The sequence below is a fragment of the Erinaceus europaeus genome, chromosome 5 (genome assembly GCF_950295315.1).
Source record: "Erinaceus europaeus chromosome 5, mEriEur2.1, whole genome shotgun sequence".
NCBI classification, from domain to species: Eukaryota; Metazoa; Chordata; class Mammalia; order Eulipotyphla; family Erinaceidae; genus Erinaceus; species Erinaceus europaeus.
Window position 1 is genome coordinate 16710437 of NC_080166.1, and position 27415 is coordinate 16737851.

The window sequence follows — 27415 nt, forward strand, 5'->3', positions numbered from 1 at the left end:
AAAGCTGTAATGAGCCCAAATAATGAGACTAGAACTTCTGATAGGGCCCACTTTTGTCATTTGTTAAAAATAGCTAAATACCCACCCTCAGGTATATCCCCAAAGGACATGAAACAGCTGACTTGAAATGATCTATGTGCTCCTATGTTCATAGGTGCATTATTCACAATAGCACAAAACGTGTCCAATAGCAGGTGACTGAATAAAGTTGTAGGGCATGTATGACTTGAAATATTGCTCTGCAATTTCCAAATAGATGCAATTGTATCATTTGGGACAAAATGAATAGAGTTGGGGGTGTCTTGTGGTGAGTGAAATAAGTAAAGTAGAATAACAAATATCAGGTGATTTTACTCACATGTGTAATATAGATGACTAAAACAAATGAACTTGCAAAAAAAAAGGTAACCAGAATTTTTCTGGGACACAAGATTTTGGTGTTAGTTGTGAAACTATACCCCTGAAACCTTACGATTTTGCAAGCCACAAATTATATATGTATTAAAAAACCGCTAAATTATTCACCAAGATCACTAGGGAATTAAGTAACTTTGACAAGTTGTCATTGTATTTAGAAAGCTAGTATCGCTCTGTTTCAGCGCCCACACGTGTAAAGCTGATTCAGCAAAGCAAAGTCATTTCTGCAGTTAACCGTTTTTGCCTTAAGAGTTATACAAGGGCCTTTTACATACTGGCCTTCCAGAGGAGTCCAGGGCTGAGGGAAGAGGTGACTCTTGTCCTGAAGACAATTTTGGGTATGAAGAGAAGAGGAGATGGTGTTTCCTGAGGTAGAAGAATGGGAGGTGCAGATATGCTAGTAGGAATACAGAGGATTGAATGTCAAGGCTGCTCAAAGCAGACTGCCCTCAAGGCCTTATTTTGTCAGACAAGCGTGGGCCTGTTCAGGGCGGTACTGCCGTAGACTCAAGGCCTTATTTTGTATGCACAGAACCTTAATTTTTCTCAAAGGGGGGGTTACCTTCCCTCCAAATATAAAGTAAAAGTTCCTTTAGAAACTGGATTGGTCCCTTATCATGGGGTTCCCAAGGCTAAGGGAAAGGTGAGTTTTTGGTTAGAGATAAAGACCTAGAAAGGGGGAGTCGGGTGGTAGCGCAGTGGGTTAAGCACATGCAGCCGGAAGCGCAAGGACTGGCTCAAGGATCCTGGTTCGAGCCCCCGGCTCCCCACCTGCAGGGGAGTCGCTTCATAGGCGGTGAAGCTGGTCTGCAGGTGTCTGTCTTTCTCTCCCCCTCTCTGTCTTCCCTTCCTCTCTCCATTTCTCTCTGTCCTATCTAACAATGATGACATCAATAACAACAACAATAATAACTACAACAATAAAAACATAAAAATAAAAACCTAGAAAGGAGACACTGGAAAGCCCTCATCTGTTTGATATGTTTCCTTCTCTCTGGTGTAAAGAGATATCTCCTTGTGTAACTGCATTGGTATCTGCCTCAGAGTGCAGGAATATGGCTCTACATTCTGTTGGAGCTGCTGAAATGAGGAATTCACCTGGTCTTTGTTTCTGTTTCTTCTTGAACTTTCTTTTCCTATAGCTCTAAGAGACCCTCGGTTTTATTCCTGTCCAATCTACAAGAAGCCCGTCCGGACGGACTTGAACTACATTGCCGCTGTGGACCTTAGGACAGTCCAGGATCCTCAACACTGGGTGCTCCGTGGGGTCGCTCTTCTCTGCGATGTCAAGTAACGGGGTCCTGTCCATTCCGCGAGGTTCAGGAAAATGCAGCCCCCTCGTGATCCTGATCCTGACCTTCCTTCTGGAAGGAGCATTGGGAAATGCGCCACTCGCGTGCTGGTGCGCAGGGTGAACTGTGCTGGTTGGGTTTCCTCCTCTTCCTCTAGATATTTTATTACACTTCACCTGTTTCAGCATTAACGACCAATCCCTGAGTCTGTTGTGAAATCATTTGGTAACGTAAGCATAAAATATAAACCCTCAAAATAATAGCTTACTACAATTCTTTTTTTTTTTTTTTTTTTAACTGGAGCACAGTTCAGCTCCAGTTTATGGTTTATGGTGGATTGAACCTGACATTTTGGAACCTCAGGCAAGAGAGTCTCTTTGCATAAACATTATGCTAGGCTGCAAATCTTGCACGCTTAAAGCTGAAGCTTCTGTTCCCAGTGACACATGTAATAAGCGGTCTCTGGTCTTTCTCTCTCTCATCTGAAATAGATAAACTAAATCTTCAAAAAAGAATAAGAGGAATGTTTTAGAAATAGTGATCTAGTGATGGTCTTAGATGTAAGACTTTTTGATACCCATTTGCTCTTTCTTTCTTAAAGCAGGCAAACTATCCAGGTGAGCTGTTGGGTGTTTGGGAAAGTCAAGATTTAGTTTCTTCCTCTCTTTCTTTTTCTTTTTTGTCTCCAGGGTTATTGCTGGGGCTCAGTGCTGACAATACAAATCCACTGCTTGTGGTGGCTGGCCATTTTTCATTTCTGTTGAATTGCAAACAGGGAGCTGGGGGCTTAAACATGGATCCATGCATGAGACTTTGCACTTCGTACTATCTGATCTTAATCTAGTGCACCACCGCCTGGCTCCCAAGACATAGTTTTTCTGAGCAAAGATATATCTGTTCTAACAGCCCAATCTCCATATGGCTGACCCAATGCATCAGTTTTAATTTATGTTGATGTGATTACCAGCTGTCTATCTGTTCATTCAAATTCAGTTTTACTTATTTCTCCAAAGTGACTAAAAACAAAAATAAAATATGCTAATATGAAAAAAAAAATGTATGCCCTCCTAGTGAAGCCTGACACTCACAGTCATGTATTTCCTTCTTTTGTTCTACGCTGGGGTCTGGCTGGGTGGACCAAACAGTGTTTTGCTCCAGGGAATTATCTGCCAGTGTGGTTCAGAGGACAGCCCAGTGCTCTGAGGGAGCAAAGAGAGTTTGTGAGGACTTTGCATCCAGTGCCTTGCATCTGGAGAGCGATGTTCACAGCTCAAGCATCCACTTAAAAAGGACCTTTTTCATATAAGAAAGAGAGTAGAAGAATTGTCAAGAATGTGACTAGAGGAAAAGAGAGTTCACATGAAGTTACAGAGCAAACATAAAGAAGTCCAGCTGCAGTGATAATTAGATGATCCTAACTGATGGCTTTTAGGATAAAAAGCTGAAAGCTGGAAGTGAATCACAGTTAGGGCTTTGTGAAAGTGTATGCTTACAGGTTCTTAAAGCAAGGTCAGTTGGTCTAAACTTTTTGCAAAGCTGTTAAATTAAACTCAGCTAGGGACAACCACAGAAGTGTTCACATGCTTTAATTTTAACACCTGTGATTTGAAATCTATACTAAAACGATAATCTAAAAAGGTTTAAATAAGTAATATATAAAAATGCATTTAATGAGACCGGATGGCGGTGCACTTGGTTGAGCACACATGTTACAATACTCAAGGACTGGGTTTGAGTCCCTGGTCCCCACCTGCAGGGGGAAAGCTTTACAGGTGCTGAAGCAGGTCTGCAGGTCTGCCCTCTCTACCTCCTCCCTTTCCTCTCTATTTCTGGTTGTCTCTATCCAATAAATAAAGATGATAAAAAAAATTAAAGGGGCTGGGTGGTGGTGCACATGGTGGAACACACATGTCACATTGCACGAGAACCTGGGTTCGAGCCCCCGATCCCCACCTGCAGGGGGAAAGCTTTGCAAGTGGTGAAGCAGTGCTGTAAGTATCTCTTTCTTCCTCTCTATCACTCTCTCCTTTCTTGATTCCTGGCTGTCTCTGCCTAATAAATAAAGGTAATAAAATATTTTTTAAAAAGTTAAAAAATGCATTTAATAACTGAAATAATGCCCTTAATTTTAATAAAAAGACTATGATTAGGGAAGTTAGGAGAACAGGAAGAAGTAGAAGATAGTATAGAGTTAGTAAGCACAGAGGCCAGGTGGTTGCACACCTGGGTGAGCACACACAGTATCATGAGCAAGGACCCAGGTTCAAGCCCCCAGTCCCCACCTGCATGAGCAGAGAAGCAGGGCTGCAGGTGTCTCTCTGTCTCTCTATCTCCCACTCCCCTCTCCATTTATCTCTGCCTTAGCAAGTATAAAGAAAAGAGAACACAGTTAAATCTTCTTTTAAAAATAAATAGTAAGGGGTCGGGTGGTAGTGCAGTGTGCAAAGACCAGCATAAGGATCCCAGTTCGAGCCCCCGGCTCCCCACCTGCAGGGGGTCGCTTCACAGGCGGTGAAGCAGGTCTGCAAGTGTCTAACTTTCCCCACCCCCCCGTCTTCCCCTCCTCTTTCCATTTCTCTCTGTCCTATCCAACAACGACGACAATAATAATAACCACAACAAAGATAAAATAACAAGGGCAACAAAAGGAAAAAAGTAGCCTCCAGGAGCAGTGGATTCATGATGTAGGCACCCAGCTTCAGCAATAACCCTGGAGGCGAAAGAAATTAAGAAAGAAAGAAAGAAAGAAAGAAAGAAAGAAAGAAAGAAAGAAAGGAAAGTAGTAAGCAATTCTGTGGTGTGAACAATATAATTTACACACATGACATACCTGTGAAATGCCTGGGCAGAGGTAAACCGATGAGATAAAGGACAGGGATGGCATGATGAAGATTTACATGGTCCTGAACAAATGTTCAGATTGAGAGGAACAACTTTCGGTGTGAACTTCACGTGGCTCTTCCTTAATGAAGAAAGGAATTTTTCATGTTTTCAGCTCAATTTCTCATTGTAATTTATAAACCCTCCCTAGCTGATTGATTAGAAAGCCTGACCACTGTTAAGCGAGGATTGTGACTTACAGACATTTCCTTAACTTCAGAAATGGGTAATTTGTTTCAGGTGGTAAAAGCTTTGGCCGGCAGGAGCAGTAGGGGCCGGGAATGGGTCCTTCTCTCTGGTTTTGCTCTGTATCATTTTACACAATATAATTCCAAATTATATTCCTCCATGAGGATAATTTATGGAACCATCCGTTCCACCCTGGTTCCATGGCTGCCAGTTCTTGGCAACATCGCCCCGCCAGATATTTGTCAGGATGCGGCATCATCTAAGTTCATTTCCCACATCTACGCTCGACCGGACCTGCCAGTATACGCGGAGATCTTCGCCCACCCTGTCCAACGCTTGATGTCTCGTCACCCAATCTGGTCCCCTACGCCTACACTGAACTTCTCTGTTCCAGTCTCTTGGAAACAGAGTTGGCAGTCAGCTGAGGTAAAGAACAAACACCTCATCACAGACCCCTGCAAGCGTCAACCCGGCTTTGACCTAGCATGTTATGATTGGGCACTCCTCAATCACTATCGAACAGACCATGGCCGGTGCGCCGCTATGTTCCATCGCTGGGGATCCAGAGACGACCCGAACTGCCCCTGCGGCTCCAGACAATGACCCACATAGTCAACGACTGCCACCTCTCCAGATTCAAAGGAGGTCTCGGAACTTTACATCAGGCTCAACGCTGTTGACTGGCTACGGAAGAAGGGCAAATGCTAGAAGAAGAATTTTACACTAATTATGCATGTCAGCCATTAGGCTCAAGCAAGAATTAGTAAAGTCATGGGGGGCCCCTTGGAATATACCTGAAATAGACTTCCTAACTTTTCCCAACATGGAGACCCCAAATCTCATCTGCTCTATTCTTACCTTTAGATTGCTGATCACTAAACAATTTGTTCTGCTTTAGATCTTAATGCTTTTCAGCCACCAGTTGCAGATACTACCATAATGCCATTGTGACTTCCCTGGGCAGACGACCTCACCTATATGTCCTGGAAACCCACATCCCTAGAGGCCTGCCCCATTAGGGGAAGATAGAAACAGGCTGGAATTGGATCAGCCTGTCAATGCTCATGTCCAGCAGAGAAGCAATTACAGAAGCCAGACCTTCCATCTTCTGCATCCCATAATGATCCTGGGTCCATACTCCCAGAGGGATAATGAATAGGAAAGCTTCCGATGGAGGGGGTGGGATGGAGAACCCTGGTGGGAATTGCACCCCTCTTATTCAATGGATTTGTAATTCATAATTAATTAAAAAAAACTAGCTATGATAGATAATGGTTATGCAAAAAAGACTCTCATGCCTGAGGCTCCAAAGCCTCAGGCTCACTCCCCCCACCACCACAAGCCAGAGCAGAGCAGTGCTCTGGTTAAAAAAAAAGAAAAAAATTAAAAACTAGTGATGTTTGGTCAGAAAAGGCAGTAGAGCAGTAGGCCTGCATGCATGAGCTCCCAAGGTGTTTTTTGTTTTTGTTTTTATTTTTTAACAAAGTGAAAATGTGTCATTTATTAAAACATAAAGTGAGACCTGAGTGAAGTTTGTGCTTCCTACCCATCTTGGGCAATACTCTTTTCAATCACAGCAGTTTCTCTTTCTTTTAAAATTGTGTTAGTGATTTAATATTGATTCACAAAATTGCATGTCAACAGGGGTATAATTCCACACTGTTCCTGCTTCTAGAGTCCTGAATCCCCAATCCCTCCATTGCAAGCCTCTGCAGTTCTAAGGTTGCAGATGTGGGTTGATTATCGTCTCTACAATTATCTATCTACATTTGTACATAACTGCCTCCTTTTTCTTCCAGGCGTAGTCTGTCTTTCCTCCCAAGCCATTCATGACCCTATTACTCTATCCAAATGTCCTCTTTTTCCCCTCCTCTCTCTCTAGGTTCTGATGGAGCTGTAGTTCAGAACCATCTTACCTTCTTGTTCCTATCGCTTCATACCCGCTGGGCATATGGATCAAAATTAGTTTTGGGGTGCAGAAAGTGGGAGTTCTGGCATCTGTAATTGCTTCTCCGCTGGACTTGGGTGTTGGCAGGTGGATCCATACCCCCAGGCTGTTTCTATCTTTCCTTAGTGGGACAGGGCTCTGGAGAGGTGGGGTTCCAGGACACACTGAGTAGGTTGTCTGCCCAGATAAGTCAGGATGAAATCGTGGTAGCTTCTATTAAGTATTGTCTGGAAGCTGGCAGGACATAAAAATGAAACAAAATTGTTAATGAACCAAAAAGTATGAACAGAACGCATCAGATTAGGGACCTTAGGGTGGAAGAAAGCCAGGAAGCTGGGGCCCTAGTCAGGGAGTCCTGAGATTCTCAAAAAGCCAGGCCTAAGATGGGCCTAGACCTCAAATAAACCCCTCTCTCCATTGTTACCAGTCATCTCTATCAGGAACAACAAAATAGACCCCTTTGTGGGCCCCCCATAGGACCTTGCCCTCAACTTGGATCAACAATGGTAGAGAATGTTCCATCCTCCAAAGGGAGGCTATACAACATACTCTATGTTACGCCTGAGGAAGACGGGTCGATATTGGGACAGTTTGGAATGTTCCTACTCATGACCACAGAATGTGAGGTCAAATCTACAGGGATGTAGAGGTTACATAGGCTCCTAAGCTGGATACAGGACCCAGACCAAATCAAATCGATAGGGTTTATAGTCAACAATATTACACCCCTTTCCCATATTAGGGAGCTTCTCTCTTCCCTGATCCAGCTTTCTGTCCCTTTTCCAGCCATGACATCGTCTCCCCACACAATAACTTGGATCCACCTGCATATCAGATTTCAGGCTCAGGGGGAAAAAAGAAAAAAAAAAAAACTAGTATAGCCACAGGCCCTTTGGAATATAATTAAAATATGCCTACTAGCTATCTACAGAATGGAGACCCCCCAACTCTTCATCTGCACTATTCCAGCCTTTAGGTCCATGATTGGTCAACAATTTGTTTGGCTTTGTATATTAACTCTCTTTTCAGCCACCAGGCTCCAGATGCCAGCATGATGCCGACCAGACTTCCCTGGTTTTGTCAGTGTTTCCTTTTTATAAATAAAAAAAGAAAATAAAAAAAGAAAACCAGGAAGTCCATTGTTTCTAGGGGCCCATGACTATGGTAGCTTTTGCTTGAGTTGGTTGGGTAGCACGGAGTTGGCTAAAAATACTGTCTGAGAAGTTGGTGTCAGAGTAGAGAAGAGGGCTAGAAAGTTGGATTAATGCAGAGCCATTTTGGTTTGTGTGGAGCATGGTTCAGACAATCATTTTAATTTAGAGCATTAAAAATAATGTAAGAATGATGGGGACTACTAAAAAGTTTTGAATGAATGTGTTTGCAGTGTACTTGCAATTTGGTTGATTTTTTTTTCAGAGGGAGGAAGGGAAGGAGAGAGGGAGGGAAAAGGAGAGGGAGAAGGAGAGAGAGATTAACAGCACAGCACCAGTTTTATGCAGTGTGATGGTAGTTGAGTTTAAAGCTGGGTCTTGTGCATGGCAGAGAAACACAGTATCCAGCCAAGCTATTTTCTGTGTCCTGCATTGGTAATTTGTTAGCAAGAAGTTCAGTGCCACGAGTTTTGTAGAAAGAAGCTATTGATACTAAATTTTTCGTTCAAAAACTTGATAATGGGCATCTGTGTGATTTTTGGGTAACACTGTTATTGTTTGTGTCTGTGAATTGTGATCCAGAGCAAAGCAGGACACTGTGAGGAGAACTAGAAACCTATAGGGATTAAACACACCCATCTCAAAAGATTTGTGTACATCTATGTTCATAGCAGCACAATTTGTAGTAGTCAAAACCTGGAAGCAAACTGGGTGTCCAACAACACATGAGTGACTGAAAAAGTTGTAGTCTAGATAAACAATGGAATACTACTCAGCTGTTAAGAATAATGACTTCACCTTCTTCACCTCATCTTGGATGGAGCTTGAAGGAATCCTGTGAAGTGAGATCAGCCAGAAAGAGAAGGATGAAGATGGGATGATCTCACTCATGGGCAGAAGTGGAGAAATCAGAACAGAAGGGAAAACACAAAGCAGAATGTGGACTGGGTTTGGTGTCTTGCACCAAAGTAAAGGACTCTGGGGAGTTGGGAAGGGAGAAGCTTTCCGGTTCTGGTGCCCGATGGTGGAGGAGGACTTCAGCTGGGGATGAGAGTATTTTGCAGAAAACTTGAGAAATTTTACACATGTACCAACAACTATGTTCACTTTAAGCCATTAATACCCCGTTAAAATATTTACAAATGAATATGCAGGAACATTCCAATATTACTGCATCAGGGTCAAAGCAGGAGCAATGGAAATATTCTTCTGAGTTGTACAGATCATTGCTGAAAGGTCAGGGGCTGGGGGGTGAAATACAGCAAAGATTTTGGTACCATCAAGAAATAATGAAGCCGTTTCTCTCCTTGACTCAATATTAATTTATTCAATACGAGCACAGAAGTACCTCCTATGCATCTGGCCCTCTTCTGCAGTGGTGCAATGAAGGCAGTGAAGAATGAACACTGCCTCTGATGTCAGAGAATCCTTGCCAGATGACTAACCACAGAAAAGGAACAGCCACTCAGCAATGCAAGGGAAGACATCTTGATTCCTGACTGTAGTGTGTGTGTGTGTGTGTGTGTGTGTGTGTGTGTGTGTGTGTGTGTGTATCTAAGACACAGGAAATATAGATGGTGTCCTGGGTGCTGTGGGGGAGAACACTGGGTGCTGCCAGTGGGAAGAACAGAGAGACTGCAGCATGTCAAGTGAGCTGTGGCTTAGAAGGCAGGAATACCAGGACAAGTCCCTCCATTACTATTTCCTCCCCCCAACTTTAGTATCACGCTGCTGAGGTGCTGATTCGCAAGGTGGTTGTCAAAGGACACTTTCCCCCACTGCCCAAGATAGAGATGAATTCACTCGGTTATTTCTCCTCCACCAAACCGCCACCCTGTTCCAACACTTGGTGCTCCTCACAGCCCCCTGGGGAGGGAATCTGGGTTCTCGCTCTTGTGTGAGACTGATACTGAGGAACTGTCTCCAGGACCCAGTTTTCAAAAGTGTGTGTGTGTGTGTGTGTGTGTGTGTGTGTGTGTGAGAGAGAGAGAGAGAGAGAGCTAGCGCACAGTGCTGCTGCTGCACCTTCCATGGAGCTTGCTTAGTGTTATCCATAGCACTTCTGTTGGTGCCTGACCTTGCACCCAGGGCCTCACACACTATAAGGCATGCACTCTATTTGCTGAGCTACTTCCTGGCATTTATTCCTTTAGTTATAACAGTGTTTCATGAGCTGGAAACAAAGTGTGATGATGATGGCAAAAGTCTTTTCATGCCCGAGGCTCTGAGGTTCCAAGTTCAATCTCCAGCACCACCCTAAATCAGAGCTGAACAAATAATAAAAGAAAGCAAACAAGAAGAAAGGAAAGCCTGAAACTGTCAGGCCAAGTGTCAGCTGTTGCTGGTTGAGGAAAGAGATTGCTGGCACGCAGAAGAAGGCACACAGAGTGAGAGAGAGGGAGAGAGAGCCCCTGAGGCTGTGGGCAGGCCACACGGCTGCTAGGCCTCTTTATTGTTCTAGGTCTAGCCCACTTATACTTTTGGCTGATGCAATCATCTTAGACCTGCACAGCCATTGTTATGTCAGGTGTGTAAAGTCAGTATTAACATCAATGAGTGCTGCATCAAGTGTGCTAAGCCTGCTTTAATATCAATCAGGTGTGCCCGGTTAGCACCTTACACGAGGCATGGACACCAGGTGCAGAAGATGCCAGGTGCAAGACACTGGCTTTGAACCAGAGAGAACATCTGTACCTTGCGCCAAGATATAGCCCTGACCCAACAAAGATACAGCAATATAATGGAGACCAACAGAAGCCAGGTAGGCAGGGAGGAGGGAAAGGGAAGGTGGAAGGATCCTGACTGATTCGGCTTGGTGGATAAGAAGGAGCATTCTGGAGCTTTTCATCAGATAGTTTAATTATTAACAATGACCCCAGCAAATCAAGGTAATGAATGAAGAATCGCAATTTTCTTCACACAAGCCTTTAAAAATTAGCTTATTTATCCCTCAGATTTCAAAGTTTTCATTCCCAATGCCAACAATATTGCAGTGTAATATCATAACATTAATATCTTAAAGGATTTCATCAGTGGTTTTATGAACATCCTATCAGCTCTTTCATTTTAGAAATGTCCTTCAACCACTCTGCAGATTTGGATAATGAGTAGTCTTCCTGGACCTTCCCTGATTTAAGATCCATTTAGTTTCCCAAAAGCTCAGGATTTATAGGCAAGTTGAATTGTTTCCAAATTTATGTTGTATGGGTAGAAAGCTAAGATAGCCGAGCTTTGCCCTCCCTTTAATTTGCATGCCAAATAGCCTATTTTAATCGGGCCATAAGTCCTAACACTTGCTGTACAGCAGGCGGGAAGGGCCAAGACATATTGCTTCGCTCTGAGCTTTGCTGCTGCCCTAGCAATGTTTTATGATGACCCTTCTACCTTTCTTCATTTGTTTCTTCACTTAGGCTAATATGTCTGAGCATTTAGAGTAAATGCAAGCACAGACTTGCTTGGAAAAGCCAATCCAATGTCCCCCCGAATCCTTGTGTAGAAGGCGATTTTTAACAAGGCTACATAGTATGTTGATGAGTATTTGAGAAGGGAGAAAGATGGAATGTGAGGAAGGACACTACAGGAACAACCAGGCAAGCCACGGAGAAGGGGATGTTTGGAGGACCAGAAGCAAAAGTTGTGCTCTGTTTAATGTAGAACCATTCTCTTAACTGCAGGGGGCACGGCGGTGGCGAATCTGCCCTGTCGCACTTCACCTCACTCAAAGCTGGCTGCTGTGAAGTGTGTATTTATAATTTATTTATGCAAATATCTACAGAAAATCCTAGGGGACCTGTAGAAAAAACTTACAAAACATTGGAGTGCCTTGTCATTTGAAATGTTGCTTGCTATTTGAGCAGATGTTTAGTGTTTAGCCTTCAGAAACATAAAAGTGTTTTTGTTCACATCCACATCTTCCAGTATATTATAACTTTGATCCCAGAGGTGTATAAATGGTACAGAGGAGGTATATCTTCAAAAGCAAAAATCTTACTCTAGTTATTTTGATTATACTAGAAATGGGAAATTGCACATTAATTGGAGATGACAGATACTATGTCTAATTTCCTGTAGTCTAAAGATCTAGGTTTGTTCATCTGCCTTTTCCATGTTACAAGACTACAAGTTAAAAATGGAAAAAAGAGGGAGTCGGGTGGTAGCACAGTGGGTTAAGCGCACATGGTGCGAAGCGCAAGGACTGGCATAAGGATGCTAGATTCAAGCCCCTGGCTACCAACCTACAGGAGAGTCACTTCATAAGTGGTGAAGCAGGTCTGCAGGTATCTTATCTTTCTCTCCCTATCTCTATCTTCCCCCCTCTTTCCATTTCTCTCTGTCCTATCTAAAAATGATGACATCAATATCAATAACAATAACATCAACAATAATAAAAAACAAGGGCAACAAAAGGGAAAATAAACAAATAAATATAAAAAAATTTAAAAATGGAAAAAAGTAGAATATGATGATGCACTTGGTTAAGAGCACATAGTACTAACTGCAAGGATCTGGGTTCGAGCCCCTGCTCCCCACCTGTAGGGGGATGATTGAAGGAGCAGTTAAGCAGGTCTTCAGGTCTCTCTTTCCCTCTCTCTCTCCTCACATATCTATATAGGTATCTCCACTCCCTTCTCAATTTCTGTCCTATCCAATAACGTGAAAAAGTGGCTGCCAGAGCAGTGGATTTGTAGTGCTGGCACTAAGCCCCAGCAGTAATTCTAGAGGCAAATAAATAAATAAATAAAAGCAGAACACATTAATATTGGATCTTTATCAGTGCTTTTGAAGGCTGAAGAATTTACTGATGTATTCCATCAAAGTTTCTGAACTATTCCTGTGTGGATAATCAGACAGTTGTTGTTGGCTGATGTCACTGACATTGAGTCATTACCCAGAGCAGTCATTTAGTTAATTTGATCTCCACTCAAATTGGCAAGCTGTAAACCAGAAATCTTCTGACCTGATCAATAAGTTACTCTTTTTAGGCCTTAACCAGCTCTCTAAAGTTTCTACTAGTCACCAGCATCTTTACCAGTCATCCTAGGTACAGAGATGAATAGGTTACAAAAGATCCATCAGCAAAGTCATCCAGATTTTTAAATTAAGATGCCAATCTCTTCTTTGATATCTACACTCTGGCCTCAAAACTTGACCTGCAGGTCTAAGTTATCCCATGTTTCTGTCTTTCTACTTGCTCAGACCAATTCACCCAATTGTGGCTGTTATTTTGTGGGACACTATAGAAATAAGAGAATGAGGAACTCTTGGTGCTGCATCTTCTGCCTGGGCTATACTCATGATAGCTGGGGCATAGTAGGTGACCAGGGAAAGGGGGGCATCTGGGACCCATGGAGTGAGTCAGCCTGTGCATTGACCTTTTACTAGCTGGGTAATTTGTGATAGCTGGGTAGCGTTCTGAGGCACTGTTGTGCTATCTATAGAAATGGGTACATAATGCCCAACTCAGTCATGTATACTTGATGCACCGTTAAAGTCAAACACTAGCACATGGCAGAAGGAAGGTTTAGGGGCTGGGTGGTGGTGTACCTGGTTAAGCGCACACATTAAAGTGCACAAGGACCTAGGTTCAAACCCCAAACCCCACCTGCAGGGGGAAAGCTTCAGGAATGGTGAAGCAGGGCTGCAGGTGTCTATTTGTCTCTCTCTTCCTCTATCTTTCCCTCCTCTTGCAATTTCTCTCTCTCTCTCTCTCTCTATACAAAAAAGTAAATATTAAAAATAGTTTTTTGTTTAAAAAAAGACTTCTAATTTTCCAAAATCAAACCTCACTGTTAAAAGGCCATCAGATACATTTTGCATGAAGGTCGTGATCTTTAATAAAAAAAAAAAAAGACCAATCTTTGATTTTAAACAGAAGTAGTTTTAAACAGATCTAATTCTTTACGGAAGGTACAGCAGTAAGAAAAATAAACATGTCTGCCAAGTTAACTTGCAGGTGTTTTCCCCAGTGTCTTATTTACACATCAGAATAACCACGTCAAAGGAAAAGTGTTATCTTCCTTTTAAATATAAGACTGACGAGCCTTGAAATAGTTCCCTCGCTGAGGGCCCAAGGTTACACAGTCCAGAAATGGTGTTGCACACCAGGCTTCAGGGTCCTCATGTACTCCTCCATGTTTGGGGAAATATTGTGCATTAATCTGGACAGGTCTGAGTCAGTTCACCTTGAAATTCAAGCCTCTCCATCAGTTAGTTACTCCTTGACCTGCAGATTAGCTTGGGTGAAGAGGTCTCCATTGTCATCTCTCAGCAGACCTCTGGCTTTGCTGAAGCTTGGCCACAGGTTGCTCATTAGGTGTGAATAAGCTTCCAAAGAAAAAGACTGTATTGTAGTCAGTGTTCTTGCTCAAGAAAAAAGACTGCTCATATAGTGTGAGAGAATAATGTACATGAAATGAAAATGTTAAAAAAAATAATAAACCTGAAGTAATGCAGATATCTCATCTGGTGCAGTGCACACCTGACCATGCATGAGGACCCAGGTTTGAACTTCTGGACATAACATGGAAACAACTGTATGAGGGAAGCTTCATGAGTGTTCCTCCTTTCGGTGTGTCCACCTCTTTATCTCTTTATCCCTCTCTGTGTGGCACCTATAGGAAAAAAAAGTTCCACCAGGAGCGTTGGAATCATGTAGGCACAGAATCTTGAAAATATTTTAGTCTTTCTGGCATGGCAGACAGCCGAGATTCATATTTTTATAGAGTAAACTGACCACTGAGCTTTTAGACATCCTTCCTCAGTGCCAAGGGGATTCATAGTGAACGATAGGCAAGACCTATTGGGCTCCTAACTTAAAAGGGATCTTAAGTTCTACTATTTTTCTAGATATGGTAGAATGTGATGTGAGTGAAGTCAGCCTTGAAGCCAAAAGTACACACATCTCTATTTATCTGAAGTGAAAAAGAAATATACAACAGAAATCTGTATCTCTGTCTTTCTGTTTAGATATATTTTGAAGTCAAATTGAAAGTTCAAGAAAAATAACTAAAGGATCCAGTGGTGGCATTCTTGGTAGAACAAAAAAGTTATCATGCACAAGGAACTGGGTTCAAGTCCTAGATCCTTACCTTCAGGGAAGAAATGTCACAAATGGCAGAACAATGCCATCTCTCTCTCTCTCTCTTTCTCTCCCTTCTTCTTTCTTTGTCTTTCTTTTGTCCTCTATCAAAAGAAAATAATGGCCACCAAGAGTGGTGGAGTTCTTGTGAGAGTTTCTAGCCCCAATAAATATGCAAAGTGTAAGGTTAAATTCTCCTTTGACCCTACCCCAACACACACACACACACACACACACACACACACACACACACACACACACTGTTTTTAGTACCATTTGAACAGTGCTTATATACTTTGTTTTTGAACTTAAAATCGCACAATTCATTCTGGCAATTTTTTCCTTATTCTTGAAGATTCCTTTAAATCTTAGTCAAATTCCATCTTATCTATGACATGAAGTCCCTTTCTTGCAATTTATCTGAGAGTCCCAATCTGGTTATGGTTCAGTCATCTCTTGTCGGGAAATTGTGAGGATGTGGTTGAGCTTGGCAGGGCTTGAACCTGAGGGGTGCATCTATCCTGTTAGTCTCTCTCTCTATCGAGAGTTTGAGCAAGGAGGGACAGTAGTAACCCCAAAGGTGTGCCTTGTCCTATCAGACTCCCTGCCTCACAAAGCACCCTGCATTCCTGATACTATGGCCATTAGTAAAAAAGAAAGGGGAGATGTCAGGCTTTAAGCCACCCCTCCGTCCATCCTGCATTGCTGATACTGTGTCCTATTTACATAATCATTGTTTTGCCTGAAAGATCCCCACCCATCCCACTGATCTATCTTCTTTCTACCTCGAGACCCACCCTGCCTGCAGGGTAACATTAATTCCACCCATTAAAACCCTCACAACAGTTGCTAAGGAAGCTTCTACCTTCCCAGAATACTTTTGCCTTTCTCTGCCCCCTTTCCTAGCCATTTCCATTTCCAACTTGCCACTTCAGGTTTTATCCTATAAAAGCATTGGCTCTCTGATCAATAGATCCTTTTGCATTACATGCTGCCATGAGTTCCTGAGTCACCTATCTCCCAGGGTGAGTCTGGTCAAATTCTCTCCAACCCAGAGAGCACGCGCCTGGGGAAGAGGCACCCCCATGCTAGCCTGGCAATCACTGGCTTTGATTTCTGGATCTTTCTGTCATTTTACTATTTTTCCCCACCCCCTTCATCTCAGCTGTCCTCTCCCTAGTTGTGTATAGCTCTTGCGCAGAACAGACTTTGCCTGACAGTTGGGTAACAAGATGGTGAGAGGACAAAGCCCAGCATGTAATGAAAATGAAAACTGAACAGATGTTGCTATTATAAAACCTTTTTAAAGACTCAATAATAATTTACAAGATTACAAAATAACCAGGCTACAATTTTCCATCACTCCCTGCCCCACCCCTCCTCCAACAGTAACCGCCTTTGCTTTGCCAGGGTCATAGACACGGGTTGACCTTTAATTGTTAATAAGGGGAGGGGAGAAGGAGTCAGAACATCATTCTGACACATGGGATGTTGGGACTGATCTCAGGACCTCATGCTTATAAGTCTAGTGCATTATCCACTCTCCCAACTCTTGGTCTGTTATAAAACTTATTTGGTCATTTTGGTCTGTTATAAAATTTATTTATTTATTTACAGATAAAGATGGCTAGAGAGTAGAATGTCCAGTATGTCCTATAGAGCTCTGTTAAAACCTTCATCCAGGATAAATCCAGTCTGTTACAGGCAGCATAACTTGCTTAACTGGTGTTTGGGAAGTAGTGAGGAAAGCAGAGAGATAGACAAAAGCTTCCTCCACAGGGTAGTGTGCCATTTGAGCAAGTTAATAGAGAATAAGCAAAGCCTTATATTTTTCTGGATGGCACAAGAACCAGGGACGGGAATGTGGACAGAGAGAGGGCTGGTGAGATCACTCATGTGGGTGGTGGGCTGCTTTGCCATATGCACAGTCCAGGTTTCAGCCCCACCTCCACTGTATGGAAGGGAATCTCAGTGCTGTGGTCTCGCTCTCTCTTTTTAAAAAAATATTTATTTATTTATTCTCCTTTATTGCCCTTGTTGTTTTATTTTTGTAGTTATTATTATTGTTGTCGTTACTGGATAGGACAGAGAGAAATGGAGAGAGGAGGGGAAGACAGAGAAGGGGAGAGAAAGACAGACACCTGCAGACCTGCTTCACTGCTTGTGAATCAATTCCCCTTCAGGTGGGGAGCTAGGGGCTCGAACCTGGATCCTTATGCTGGTCCTTGTGCTTGGCACCACCTGCGCTTAACCCGCTGCACTACCGCCCAACTCCCAGTGCTGTGGTTTCTTTCACATACTCTCTCCCTCTCTCTGTATCTATAACAAAAAAATTTTAAAAGACTATGGGAAGCATAAGCACCTTGATTAGCTGGTATGATGTAAAATTATTCTCTCAAAGACAAAAACTCAGCTCTTTCCAAATTTTGGTCACATTTGCGCTTGAGTTCATTTGTACTCATCTCCCCATTTGAGAGGAGAACACAACCTTAACCTGTTTTTAATTGTGAACTGCAGTCCCTTTTCATTTATTTATTTCATTGCATTATTTATTTATACCACTTATGCTTTCCCTCTCACTGATTGCTGTGTTATTCAAGTTAATTTTTATAAATAAATAATTACAACAATGAATTAAGTATAAATTAGGTCACATAATCATGCATCTATTTTGGTAAATACAGAATGTGACCTTAAGTATTTTATGTTAATGTAAGTTCTTGGATCCTTTGATAACTAAAATTTTCTCAGTAATAAGCAATCACAACCTCTTCATTATCTTTATGGCCCTTTTAATCTCTGTGAATTTCAATAGAAAGTGATAAAGGAAACTGAAAGATCTTTAGCTGGACTCCTGCATAGGACTCAACAGATTAAAAATCACATATGCTTTCTAGTCCTGTTTCCAACTCTGACACCATCTTCCCAGACAATACTTTTAGCCCAGCTGCATGTTAGCTGTCAGGCTCAGGAAAATTTAGTAAAGTCATGGGCTCCCTGGAATATACCTAATATAGATTTCCTTGCTTCTTCCAGCACAAAGACCCCCAAATCTCTTCTTCTATATTCTTACTCTTTGGTTCCTGATTATGAAGCAATATGTTCTGCTTTAGATCTTAACACTTTTTCAGCCACCAAGTTGCAGATGCTACCATGATGCCAACCTGACTTCCCTGGGAAAATGACCTCACCAGTGAATGTGTTCTGGAACCCCACCTTTCCAGAGCCCTGCCCCACTAGGGAAAGATAGAAACTGGCTGAGACTATGGATCTACTTGTCAACACCCATGTCCAGTGGAGAAGCAATTATAGAAGCCAGACTTTCAACCTTCTGTACTCCATAGAGATCTTTGGTCCATGCTCCCGGAAGGATAGAGAATAGGAAAGCTTCCAATGGAGGGGATGGGATATAGAACTCTGGTGGTGGGAGTTTATCCCTCTTATCCTGTGCTCTTGTTGATCATTATTAAGTAATAATAATGATAATAAAGAAATCAGATTTTCTTTCTTAATGAAAACTTTTTTCTTTCCACTCTCTTCAGTATAGCATTTTTTTGTGTTTTAATTTTGAGGGATTTCCTGACACGGCAAGATTGAATGTAGTCATTTAAAAAAATTTTCAACCCTTAAAAAAACAGGTCACTTCTCTTGCACTAGTCAAGAATAGTCCCCCTATAGTCAAAGTGATTTGGAGCTAAACATCATTTTAAGGCCAAAAGTATTCTTTTCAGATACGTCGCATTGGAGGATTCTTGATCTTTCCCTTCTTTTCCTTGTTTTTCACTATTCCTTTTCATTTTTCATTTCCTTCCTTAACTTTCTTCCTCTCCTCTGACCGTCTCCCTTTTTTTTTCATTATTTCAGCAGATCAAGGCTTACTGGACCTTTAGTTCACAAGACCTTGAGGAGAGAATTTTCCCTGAGAATTCCAGCAGAGCATTTGGAAGGTTTTGACAATCAGGTCCCCATGTCAGGTCACATCTCCTTGTGTGTGAAGAATGGCATCAGAGCAAAGGCTGGATCATGGAGGGTCTCATACAGCTCATGAAACTGTCCAACTTTTTCTCTGTATAAATCTCCAATGAGATTTATGTGATGAGACAAGACCCGGGTGGAAACTTCATGACTCACAAGGGAATGAATTGCATGCTCATGAACCAGGGGTCATCAAGAACTCCCCGAAATCATTCAGCTGACTCCAGGAGTTGAAAGACGCTGGGAATTTTAAGTTCAAGGCTGCTGGTGCCAACTCCATTTGCCTGTCTTCATCTCCATCTCTGTGCTTTGCCTAAATTAATAGTACAATTAAATACTGGTATCTTTCTGGAATTTATTATGACCCCATCTGTCAGTCTAGCTTCGCTGATAGGAGACAGACGACCTGGGACTCATGGCTGGGTTGTATCTCTTTATTCATGCAGAATGCAGTGCAATCTAAGCCGAGCTAAACTTTTAAATTAAACTAATATACTTGCCAAGTAGGGTGTAAACAGGATGTGACATAGAGAGGGTGGAGCGAAAAGTGACTGGTGCAAATCAGGGTGTACTATGAGAGGGGGCGGAGCAAAAACACATCATGAACCAGTGGGGATTAAACCAATGCCCTGTAGGCAGGGCGGTGCTTTATTAACAGTGGTTATGTAAATAGAATACAGTTAAGCAGGGGGGATTAAACCAATGAAACAGAAGGGGTTTTTAGAAGCAGAATTAGAAGCATACCAATACCCCTCAGGACTGAAAAATTTGTCAGAAGATACTCCCCAAACCTCCCCTCCACCCCAGACTGTCTGGCATGGTTTCCAGACTTTGTAAGAGAATCTCCAGTGCTTTTATTGTCTCTCCACTCAAGTTCCTTCTTTGCCTTCAAGGAACTATAAACAAACAGAGTTTTGGCAAACACTATGGGGAAGATAGTGCTAATGCAATTATCACAAATTCCACTGTTCCTTAACCTTTTTCTTTTTCTTTTTTTCTTCCAGGATTTCACAATTATTTTACATTTCCTTGCCTTCCCTGTTTGAGCTACATTTTGCTCAACTTCAAATGGGCAATACCTCTAGGAGCAGTGGATTCATAGTGCAGGCACCGAGCCCCAGTGGTAACCCTGGGAGAAAAAAGTTTCTGGAGTTGGGCGGTAATGTAGCAGATTAAGCACAGGTGGTGCAAAAGACCAGCATAAGGAAAACCGGTTCAAGCCCCTGGCTCCCCACCTGCTGGGGAGTCGCTTCAGAAGCAGGTCTGCAGGTGTCTTTCTCTCCCCCTCTCTGTCTGCCCCTCCTCTCTCTATTTCTCTCTGTCTTATCCAACAACAATGATATCAATAACAACAACAATAATAACTACAACAAAACAAGGGCAACAAAAGAGAATAAATAAATAAAAATAAATAAATAAGTAAATAAAATTTTAAAAAGAAACTTATTTTTAAAAAAGTTTCTTAACATATCTACTGCCAGAGCTTTGTTGTTTTTTTTCCTTATTTTGAAAACCTTTACCTGCTAAGATCTGGTCCAGGACTGTGGGTATTTGCTCCCTGAAACTCCACTGGAGGACTCTGTTGTTCTGGAAAAGTTTCTGCTTCTCTCCTTGTGCCACCTTGGGATACCCTTTTCCTAGGTTTTACTGAGACACAGTGAACAACTGAACAGTCACTGGTAGGGTGTGCGGCTCCAATCCAGATCCAGCAGAGGGAACTTCCCTGCACTAACCCAGGCTGTGTGATGACCGATGCTTAAGGCTGAAGCTGGAGAAGGATGTCGTTGAGGGCCAGTGACCTTTGAGATGCACGTGGATCGGAAAGACAGCGTATTCTGACCTCTAGTCCTTATGCAGTTTTCTCCTTCCTGATATTTGCACTGTAGCTATACTGAAAACCACCTGCTGTAGCTAACTATGGGCTTCCTGAGTGTCTACTTTAGACACAATAGATAAGATAAATATCATTCCAACCTCTATGGAACTCACTCTAGAAACCCACTACTAGGGATACTTAAAATCCCATCAAGAAGTGATAGGCCAGATACAGATCTATGATTTTATTTTCACAAAGATGAAACCTAGGTTCATTAAAATCGTCACTTCTTGTTTCTTCAGAGGTCACAATCTGTCGTTTCACTTGCTGAATTCTTCTTATCGGTATTTAACCATCTAAATATTTCCTCTTATAATTTCTTTAAAAATATTGAGGAAATGCCATTTTATAAGAATGTATTGTCACAGGGGTACAAGTCCACATTTTCCCAAAAGATTTGTATTATTTTACTTAGCACAATGACCTACAGTTTCACACATGTTGCAGCGAAATGCTGAGTACTCTTCCCTTAGGTGGTCACACAAAGAACATAAAAACACTTACTTAAGGAGACACATGTGCTGACTCCTGGTCCAGCATGTTCCCCAAATTGAATAAATTAACTTTGGGCACTATCAGACAGTGAAAGAAGAGTCTGCAAGGGCTACACCAGCATATGTCCTGTGTGATAGGATTTCAGAATGCAGCCTCCAACAAGTCTCCCTAATGATTTTTACTGACTGAAACATCAGAGAGAAGAGGGAATACCAAAGCATAAAACAGGGTCGTTCATCTCTGACCACCAGGACATTTTTCAGTGTGTTACTCATCCCATAGGCCCTCGGAGACCACATGAGATGTTTATCATCTAGCTGCATGTCCACTTTGTGCGTTCTGTATTCTTTCAGGGGCACTGGTTTCTTATCACCGTAGAGGAGAGAAAGGCCTTGTGCCTATGGGGCCTGTTGACCCAGTTACTCCTGAACTCATGCCATTCACCAGATGTCCACTCATCAGAGAACAGGAGCTGTAGCAAAGGGAATGTGAGTGACGGCACACACTCGAGCATTATTTAGTTCTCTACGTAACTCATAATAATTAAGGAAATGGAGCAGCAGAAAAAAAAGTATGGCATGCACATGTCAATAAGTCAGAGATATTCTGAACCACAGCGTCCTAATGTGTGTGTACACCTGTGCTCCAGCATTATTGATAATAGCCAAGGCCGGGAAACAACCCATGTGCCAGTGACAGGTGAGTGGTTAAGGTGGCTGTCCACACACACAACAGAATACGATTCAGCTGCAAACGATGAGATCTTGTCTTTACTCTCTTTGAATGAGAATTATAGCCAGAGAAAGTCTGTCCGTATGAGCTCCTTCCCACAGCCACCCCTCCCCATATGTCCCTACACTGTCTCCTCCTCAGCCCTCCACACTTTCACAGTGCCTCTATGTCCCTCCTCCCCACTATAAGTCTAACCTTTCTATAAGCATGTGTTCATCCTGTTTGCTCATTTCCACACAGTCTTCAGGGCATCAGCCTGAACTGGTGAGGGAGGTGATGCCTTTGAACGGTGATCCCAGGCACAGTCTTTCTCATTTCCCAGCACCCCAGGACACACACAGTGGAGGATGCTCTCCTTACCAGTTCCTTGCTACTCCAGTTCTTCCCATGACTTTTCAGTTTACCTAGGAGGGGCAGGAGAGGATATTTATGACTTCTTCTGTTTGTAGACATTGACCTGGAGAGTTCCCTTTCTCTCTCTCTCTCTCTCTCTTTCTCTCTCTCCCTCTCTTTGTTCCTCTATCCCTCTTTCTCTCTCTCCCTCTCTAAGTGCCAGCATTAGAAATCCGCTTCTCCTGGTGGCCATTTTTTTCTATTTTATTGGATAGGACAGAGAGACACTGAGAGAGGAGGGGGAGATAGGGAGAGATACCTGCAGACCTGCTTTGTCTCTTACGAAGCATCCCCTCTGCAGGTGAGGAGCCAGGGGCTTGAACCCGGATCCTTGTGCTTAAGTGCTATGTGCACTTAACTGGGTTTGCCGCCACTGGGCCCCTGAGGGTTTTCTTGCTCAATTTGCTTTTCCAGCTCATTGTCTTATCCCATGATGAGACCACCAAGTGCCTCCCTAGCATAAATAAATAAATTAGAACTGAAATCCAGACTTTCATGTTTAACTGCCTACTGGAGATAGGCTTAACAGTTAAATTGACAGTCTTCAATGAGTGGTACCTACATGGAAAAAACTAGGAGTCATCCTTGAGCTGTCCTTTTTATCTCCCATGCTAAACAAATTACATACTTAAGTTTCTAGATTTTATCATATCTCTCCATCTGTTACAGAACTAAATTATGCTAGGAGGTCAGAGAATCAAACTATACAACTTGGAAAACACACAATAATAACAAATAATAATACTAGATTCTTATTCCTTTTGGAAATTAATCCATAAACATAGAGGCATAGATATAGGTAAACAGACCATTCATTGGCTAAATCTAAGGTTAAGATTTATTTATTAAAGGGAAAACAACATAAATTCCAGGCAGTGGCTTAGCTGGTTGAGTTCACGTTACCATGTGCAAAGGCCCCAGTTCAAGCCCCTGCTCCTCACCGGCATGGGAGAAGCTTCACAAGTGGTGAAGCAGGACTGCAGGCGTCTCTCTGTCTTTCTCCCTCTCTATCTTTCCTTCCCCTTTCAATTTCTCTCTGCCTAATTAAATAAAAAATAGACTAAAAAAGTACAGGTGAGAGCTATGCAATACTTCTTACACTTGATTATATCTTTATATTTAGTTTCTTTCTTTTTTATCTTTTTGCCACCAGGGTTATCACTGGGACGTGGTGCCATGTGCACTTAACCTGCTGAGCTACTGCCTGACCCGGCCACTCCCCTCACACCACAAACAATCACACCTCCACCCCCCACCACAAATATCTTAAAGGCAAGGAGAAAGGGGGTGCTTTGCCTCCACTTCACAGCCTCAAGGTTCTGCAGCTGGTGTCCGCAGTAAATTACGAGAACTGCTCTCTCTAATTGCTTGCTTAGCCTTCAGGCTACCGGGGTCCAGGCCTACCTATCTTTTAATTACCAATTGACATTTATTAATTTTAGCTCAATTCCTACAAAACCGCACAGCCGTGTCAACATGTTTTCATCGTACGGTTGCTCAGGATACAAATAGGCATAACTTTTGATGGTACACACAATCACTCTATGACCACAGCCTGACCACCTGGACCTTTGGGTTGGTGGCTTGTCCCCTTTGTGTGATCTGGCATTAAAGCTTTAGGGGAGGGGGATGCGTCTGCCATTTGGACTGGAGTTGGTGTATTGCACCAAAGTAAATAACTCTGGGGGGGTGGGAGAGGAGGACCTAGTGGGGCTCTATTGTTATGTGGAAATGTGATGCAGGTACAAACTATATTGCATTTTACTGTAGACTGTAAACCATTAATCCCTCAATAAAGAAATTTAAAAAGAAAGAGATTGAGAAGAAAAAGGCATATAGCTTCTGAAGTCAATTTCATCCTGTCAAGATGATAGGTTTTTGCCTTGCTGTCTCTTGACTCAGTCACCATCAGGAAAGCTAACCCTTTATTGTGAGGACACTCAAGCAGCATTCTGGAGAAGCCCTCCAAAGACCAAGAAGATAGGAAATGAGGCTTTTCATAGATGCCTAACACCCATTTGCCAGTCATTTTCATAAACCATATTGGAAACAGGTCTTTCATACTCAACATGTTGATAGTTGCAAGACTGGCCAACATCTTGACCTCACTAAATTCTGCGCATCATAACTGCCCAGTTAAAATGTTCCAGGATGTCAGATTCACAGAAACCATGATAATAAATGATTACTATTTTAAGCAAACAAAGACCTGAAAGTCCTGTCCCCCCCCCCCCCTTGCATTTCAATTCACCTAGAAGGCTTCTTCTTCTTCTAGCGTTTGCCCTTCTTCCGTAGCCAGTCAATAGTGTCAGGTTGAGCCTGATGTAGAGTTTCGAGACCTCCTTTGAATCTGGAGAGGTGGCAGTCGTTGACTATGTGGGTCATAGTCTGTCTGGAGCCGCAGGGGCAGTTCGGGTCGTCTCTGGCTCCCCAGCGATGGAACATAGCGGCGCACCGGCCATGGCCTGTTCGATAGCGATTGAGGAGGGCCCAATTATAACGTGCTAGGTCAAAGCCGGGTTGACGCTTGCAGGGGTCTGCGATGAGGTGTTTGTTCTTTACCTCAGCTGACTGCCAACTCTGCCTCCAAGAGTCTGGAACAGAGAAGTTCAGTGTAGGCGTAGGGGACCAGATTGGGTGACGAGACGTCAAGCGTTGGACAGGGTGGGCGAAGATCTCCGCGTATATTGGCAGGTCCGGTTGAGCGTAGACGTGGGAAATGAACTTAGATGATGCCGCATCCCGACGAATATCTGGCGGGGCGATGTTGCTAAGAACTGGCAGCCAGGGAACCGGGGTGGAACGGATGGTTCCAGAAATGATCCTCATGGAGGAATATAATTTGGAATCGACCAAGTGGACATGGGGGCTACGGAACCATCCTGGGGCACAGTATTCTGCAGTGGAATAGCATCATGCCAGAGAGGATGATCGGAGTGCAGAAGCGCTCGCGCCCCATGAGGAGCTGGCCAGAAGGCTAACAGCCTCAGATAAGAAAAGGAGCCTTCCTGGACAAGTGCTTTGTTGGACTCCTATTGTCTTGCCACTGCGCTGTGAATTTCTCTCATCCAGATGCAAATTTCTCCTCTGTAGCCTCTGAAGTGCACCGGTACCCCCATGAGGAATGAGGAAAACTCTCAGAGACATCTGTTTGCCACTGCTCATTTCCTCTCTGCTGAATTCTCACACCAGTTATGAAGGAGTAAGGTTCATTCCTTCTTTGTCTCCCACCTCATGGTGGTGTTTTATTGACAGGAGTAAAACTGGAGAGGATATTATCTGTCTATCCGATGTCACCTGAGCTGCATGGAGGTCCCAGAAGCATAAGGGATCCTTGCTGCATTTTCTATCTTTCCAGGCTCAAGGATTGTGAGGCTCTTGGGCTTCTCAGAAATGTCATCCCCAAAAGACAAGATACCAAAAAATATCAGAGGATTTGATCGTCTATAGTGAAAGCAAAGATTCCCTTTATGGATATGTTGTTTCCTCTTTGTCTGGCTGTATGTGGTGTCACATTATTTGAAATTCCTATAAATCCCCAAGGATATGGTCAAAGCATTTAGGAACATGGTTCATACCTGCAATTTTGTAGAAGAGCAAGAAAAGTTTAAGCAAGAGTCACCTGAGGACCAGCCTATGGGCTGGCAATGCCACCCCTACCTACACACCTGGAGAGCAGTTGGGGGGGCAATTCGCCCAAGACAAACCAGCCTGACTGCATGAACCTGCAACCCAGGCCTAAGACATCCTTCTCCATAATTGTGATGCATTTCACGTTTTAGTAAAACATTATTCCTTAGTGTTAGGGGCACATAGGGCTCAAGGGGTCTTGGACTTTGATATTCTGGAAATAAGCAATAAAAGCAGCCCAGACCAGGTTTCATGTTACTTGTCAGCAGGGCCAGCAGAGAGCAGGAAGAAGGATGGAAGCCATCAGGAGACATGACTTCCGTTCAGGTAGGGCCCAATCAATTCTATGATATCTGAGAAAAAGAGGAGCCGGGTGGCGAGACAACTGACTGAATACACAGGCTACAGTGTGCAAGGACCCAGGTTCAGATCTCCAGTCCCCACCTGAAGGGGACAGACCTCATGAGTGGTGAAGAAGAGCTGTAGGTGTCTCTCCTTCTCTCTCTCCCTCTTTCTTCCTAGGGTTTCAGAAGAATCATGAAAGATTCCATAGATCAAGTGTGCAAACTTCATTTCAAAGCAGAGAGGGGGTAGTTTGTGAGCTGGGACACATTTTATCAGTGAAGTGCCGATAGCTCCCATGAAGACCCAAGGGCAGCCCCTCCCTGAGTTTGTTTCCCTAGCTTGTCCCCCATCTTAATCTCACCTGCACTCTGCTTTTCATTGGCTCACTGAGATTACCTGCCCTTTCAATCAGAATTCAGTTTCTCAGTGTGGCTACTATTTTAAAGCCTCTTCTACAACGATGGCTTCTTCCTGGCGTTCCTGGTGCTCTCTTAAGACTCCTCTCCTCTTGTAGAGAAAACAGTTGGTGAAAACGAAGCAGCCACAGTCTTAGGTAGTCCCAGGAGAACTGGAGTTCAGGGTCCTGGAGGCTGAATCTTCCCCCTAGCACTCCTGACAGAACAGTCAGGCCCTCACCATAGCTTGTCTCTCTAATTTATACTATGGGCTGTCCTTGGTAGTTTTCTTCTCCTCCTCTTCCTCCTCCTCCTCTTCTTCCTCCTTCCCCCTTCTTCCTCTTTCTCCTTTCCCTCGACTTCTTCTCCTTTTTTCTTTAAATATTTACTTGTTTATATACTTTTATAGACACAGAAGATTTGTGACAGGTGCTTGAGTCTGGGTGCTTGTGCATAGTGACATGTACCCTCTGTTGGGCGCTGCATTGCCCACCTCTGGTGACTGTTCCCTGACTGGTCTAACCCAATAAACTTTAACCATCTCTATTAACTTCATCTGCTGCCTATTGAGGTGTTATGTACGCTGCACATTGCTGGCCCCCAAAAAAGATTTTATTAA

At 43.1% G+C, this 27415-nt stretch overlaps 1 protein-coding gene across 1 annotated transcript in view; it reads left to right on the plus strand.

Annotated features, from left to right (window-relative positions):
• Positions 1 to 2790, plus strand: part of DNAH5 (dynein axonemal heavy chain 5) — a 243975-nt gene extending 241185 nt beyond the window's left edge. The window contains exon 79 of the mRNA XM_060191928.1: positions 1560 to 2790. Within this exon, the coding sequence (XP_060047911.1) occupies positions 1560 to 1711 (152 nt within the window). The 3' untranslated portion in view covers positions 1712 to 2790. The remainder of the gene's footprint in view (positions 1 to 1559) is intronic.
• The last annotated feature ends 24625 nt before the right edge of the window (positions 2791 to 27415 follow it).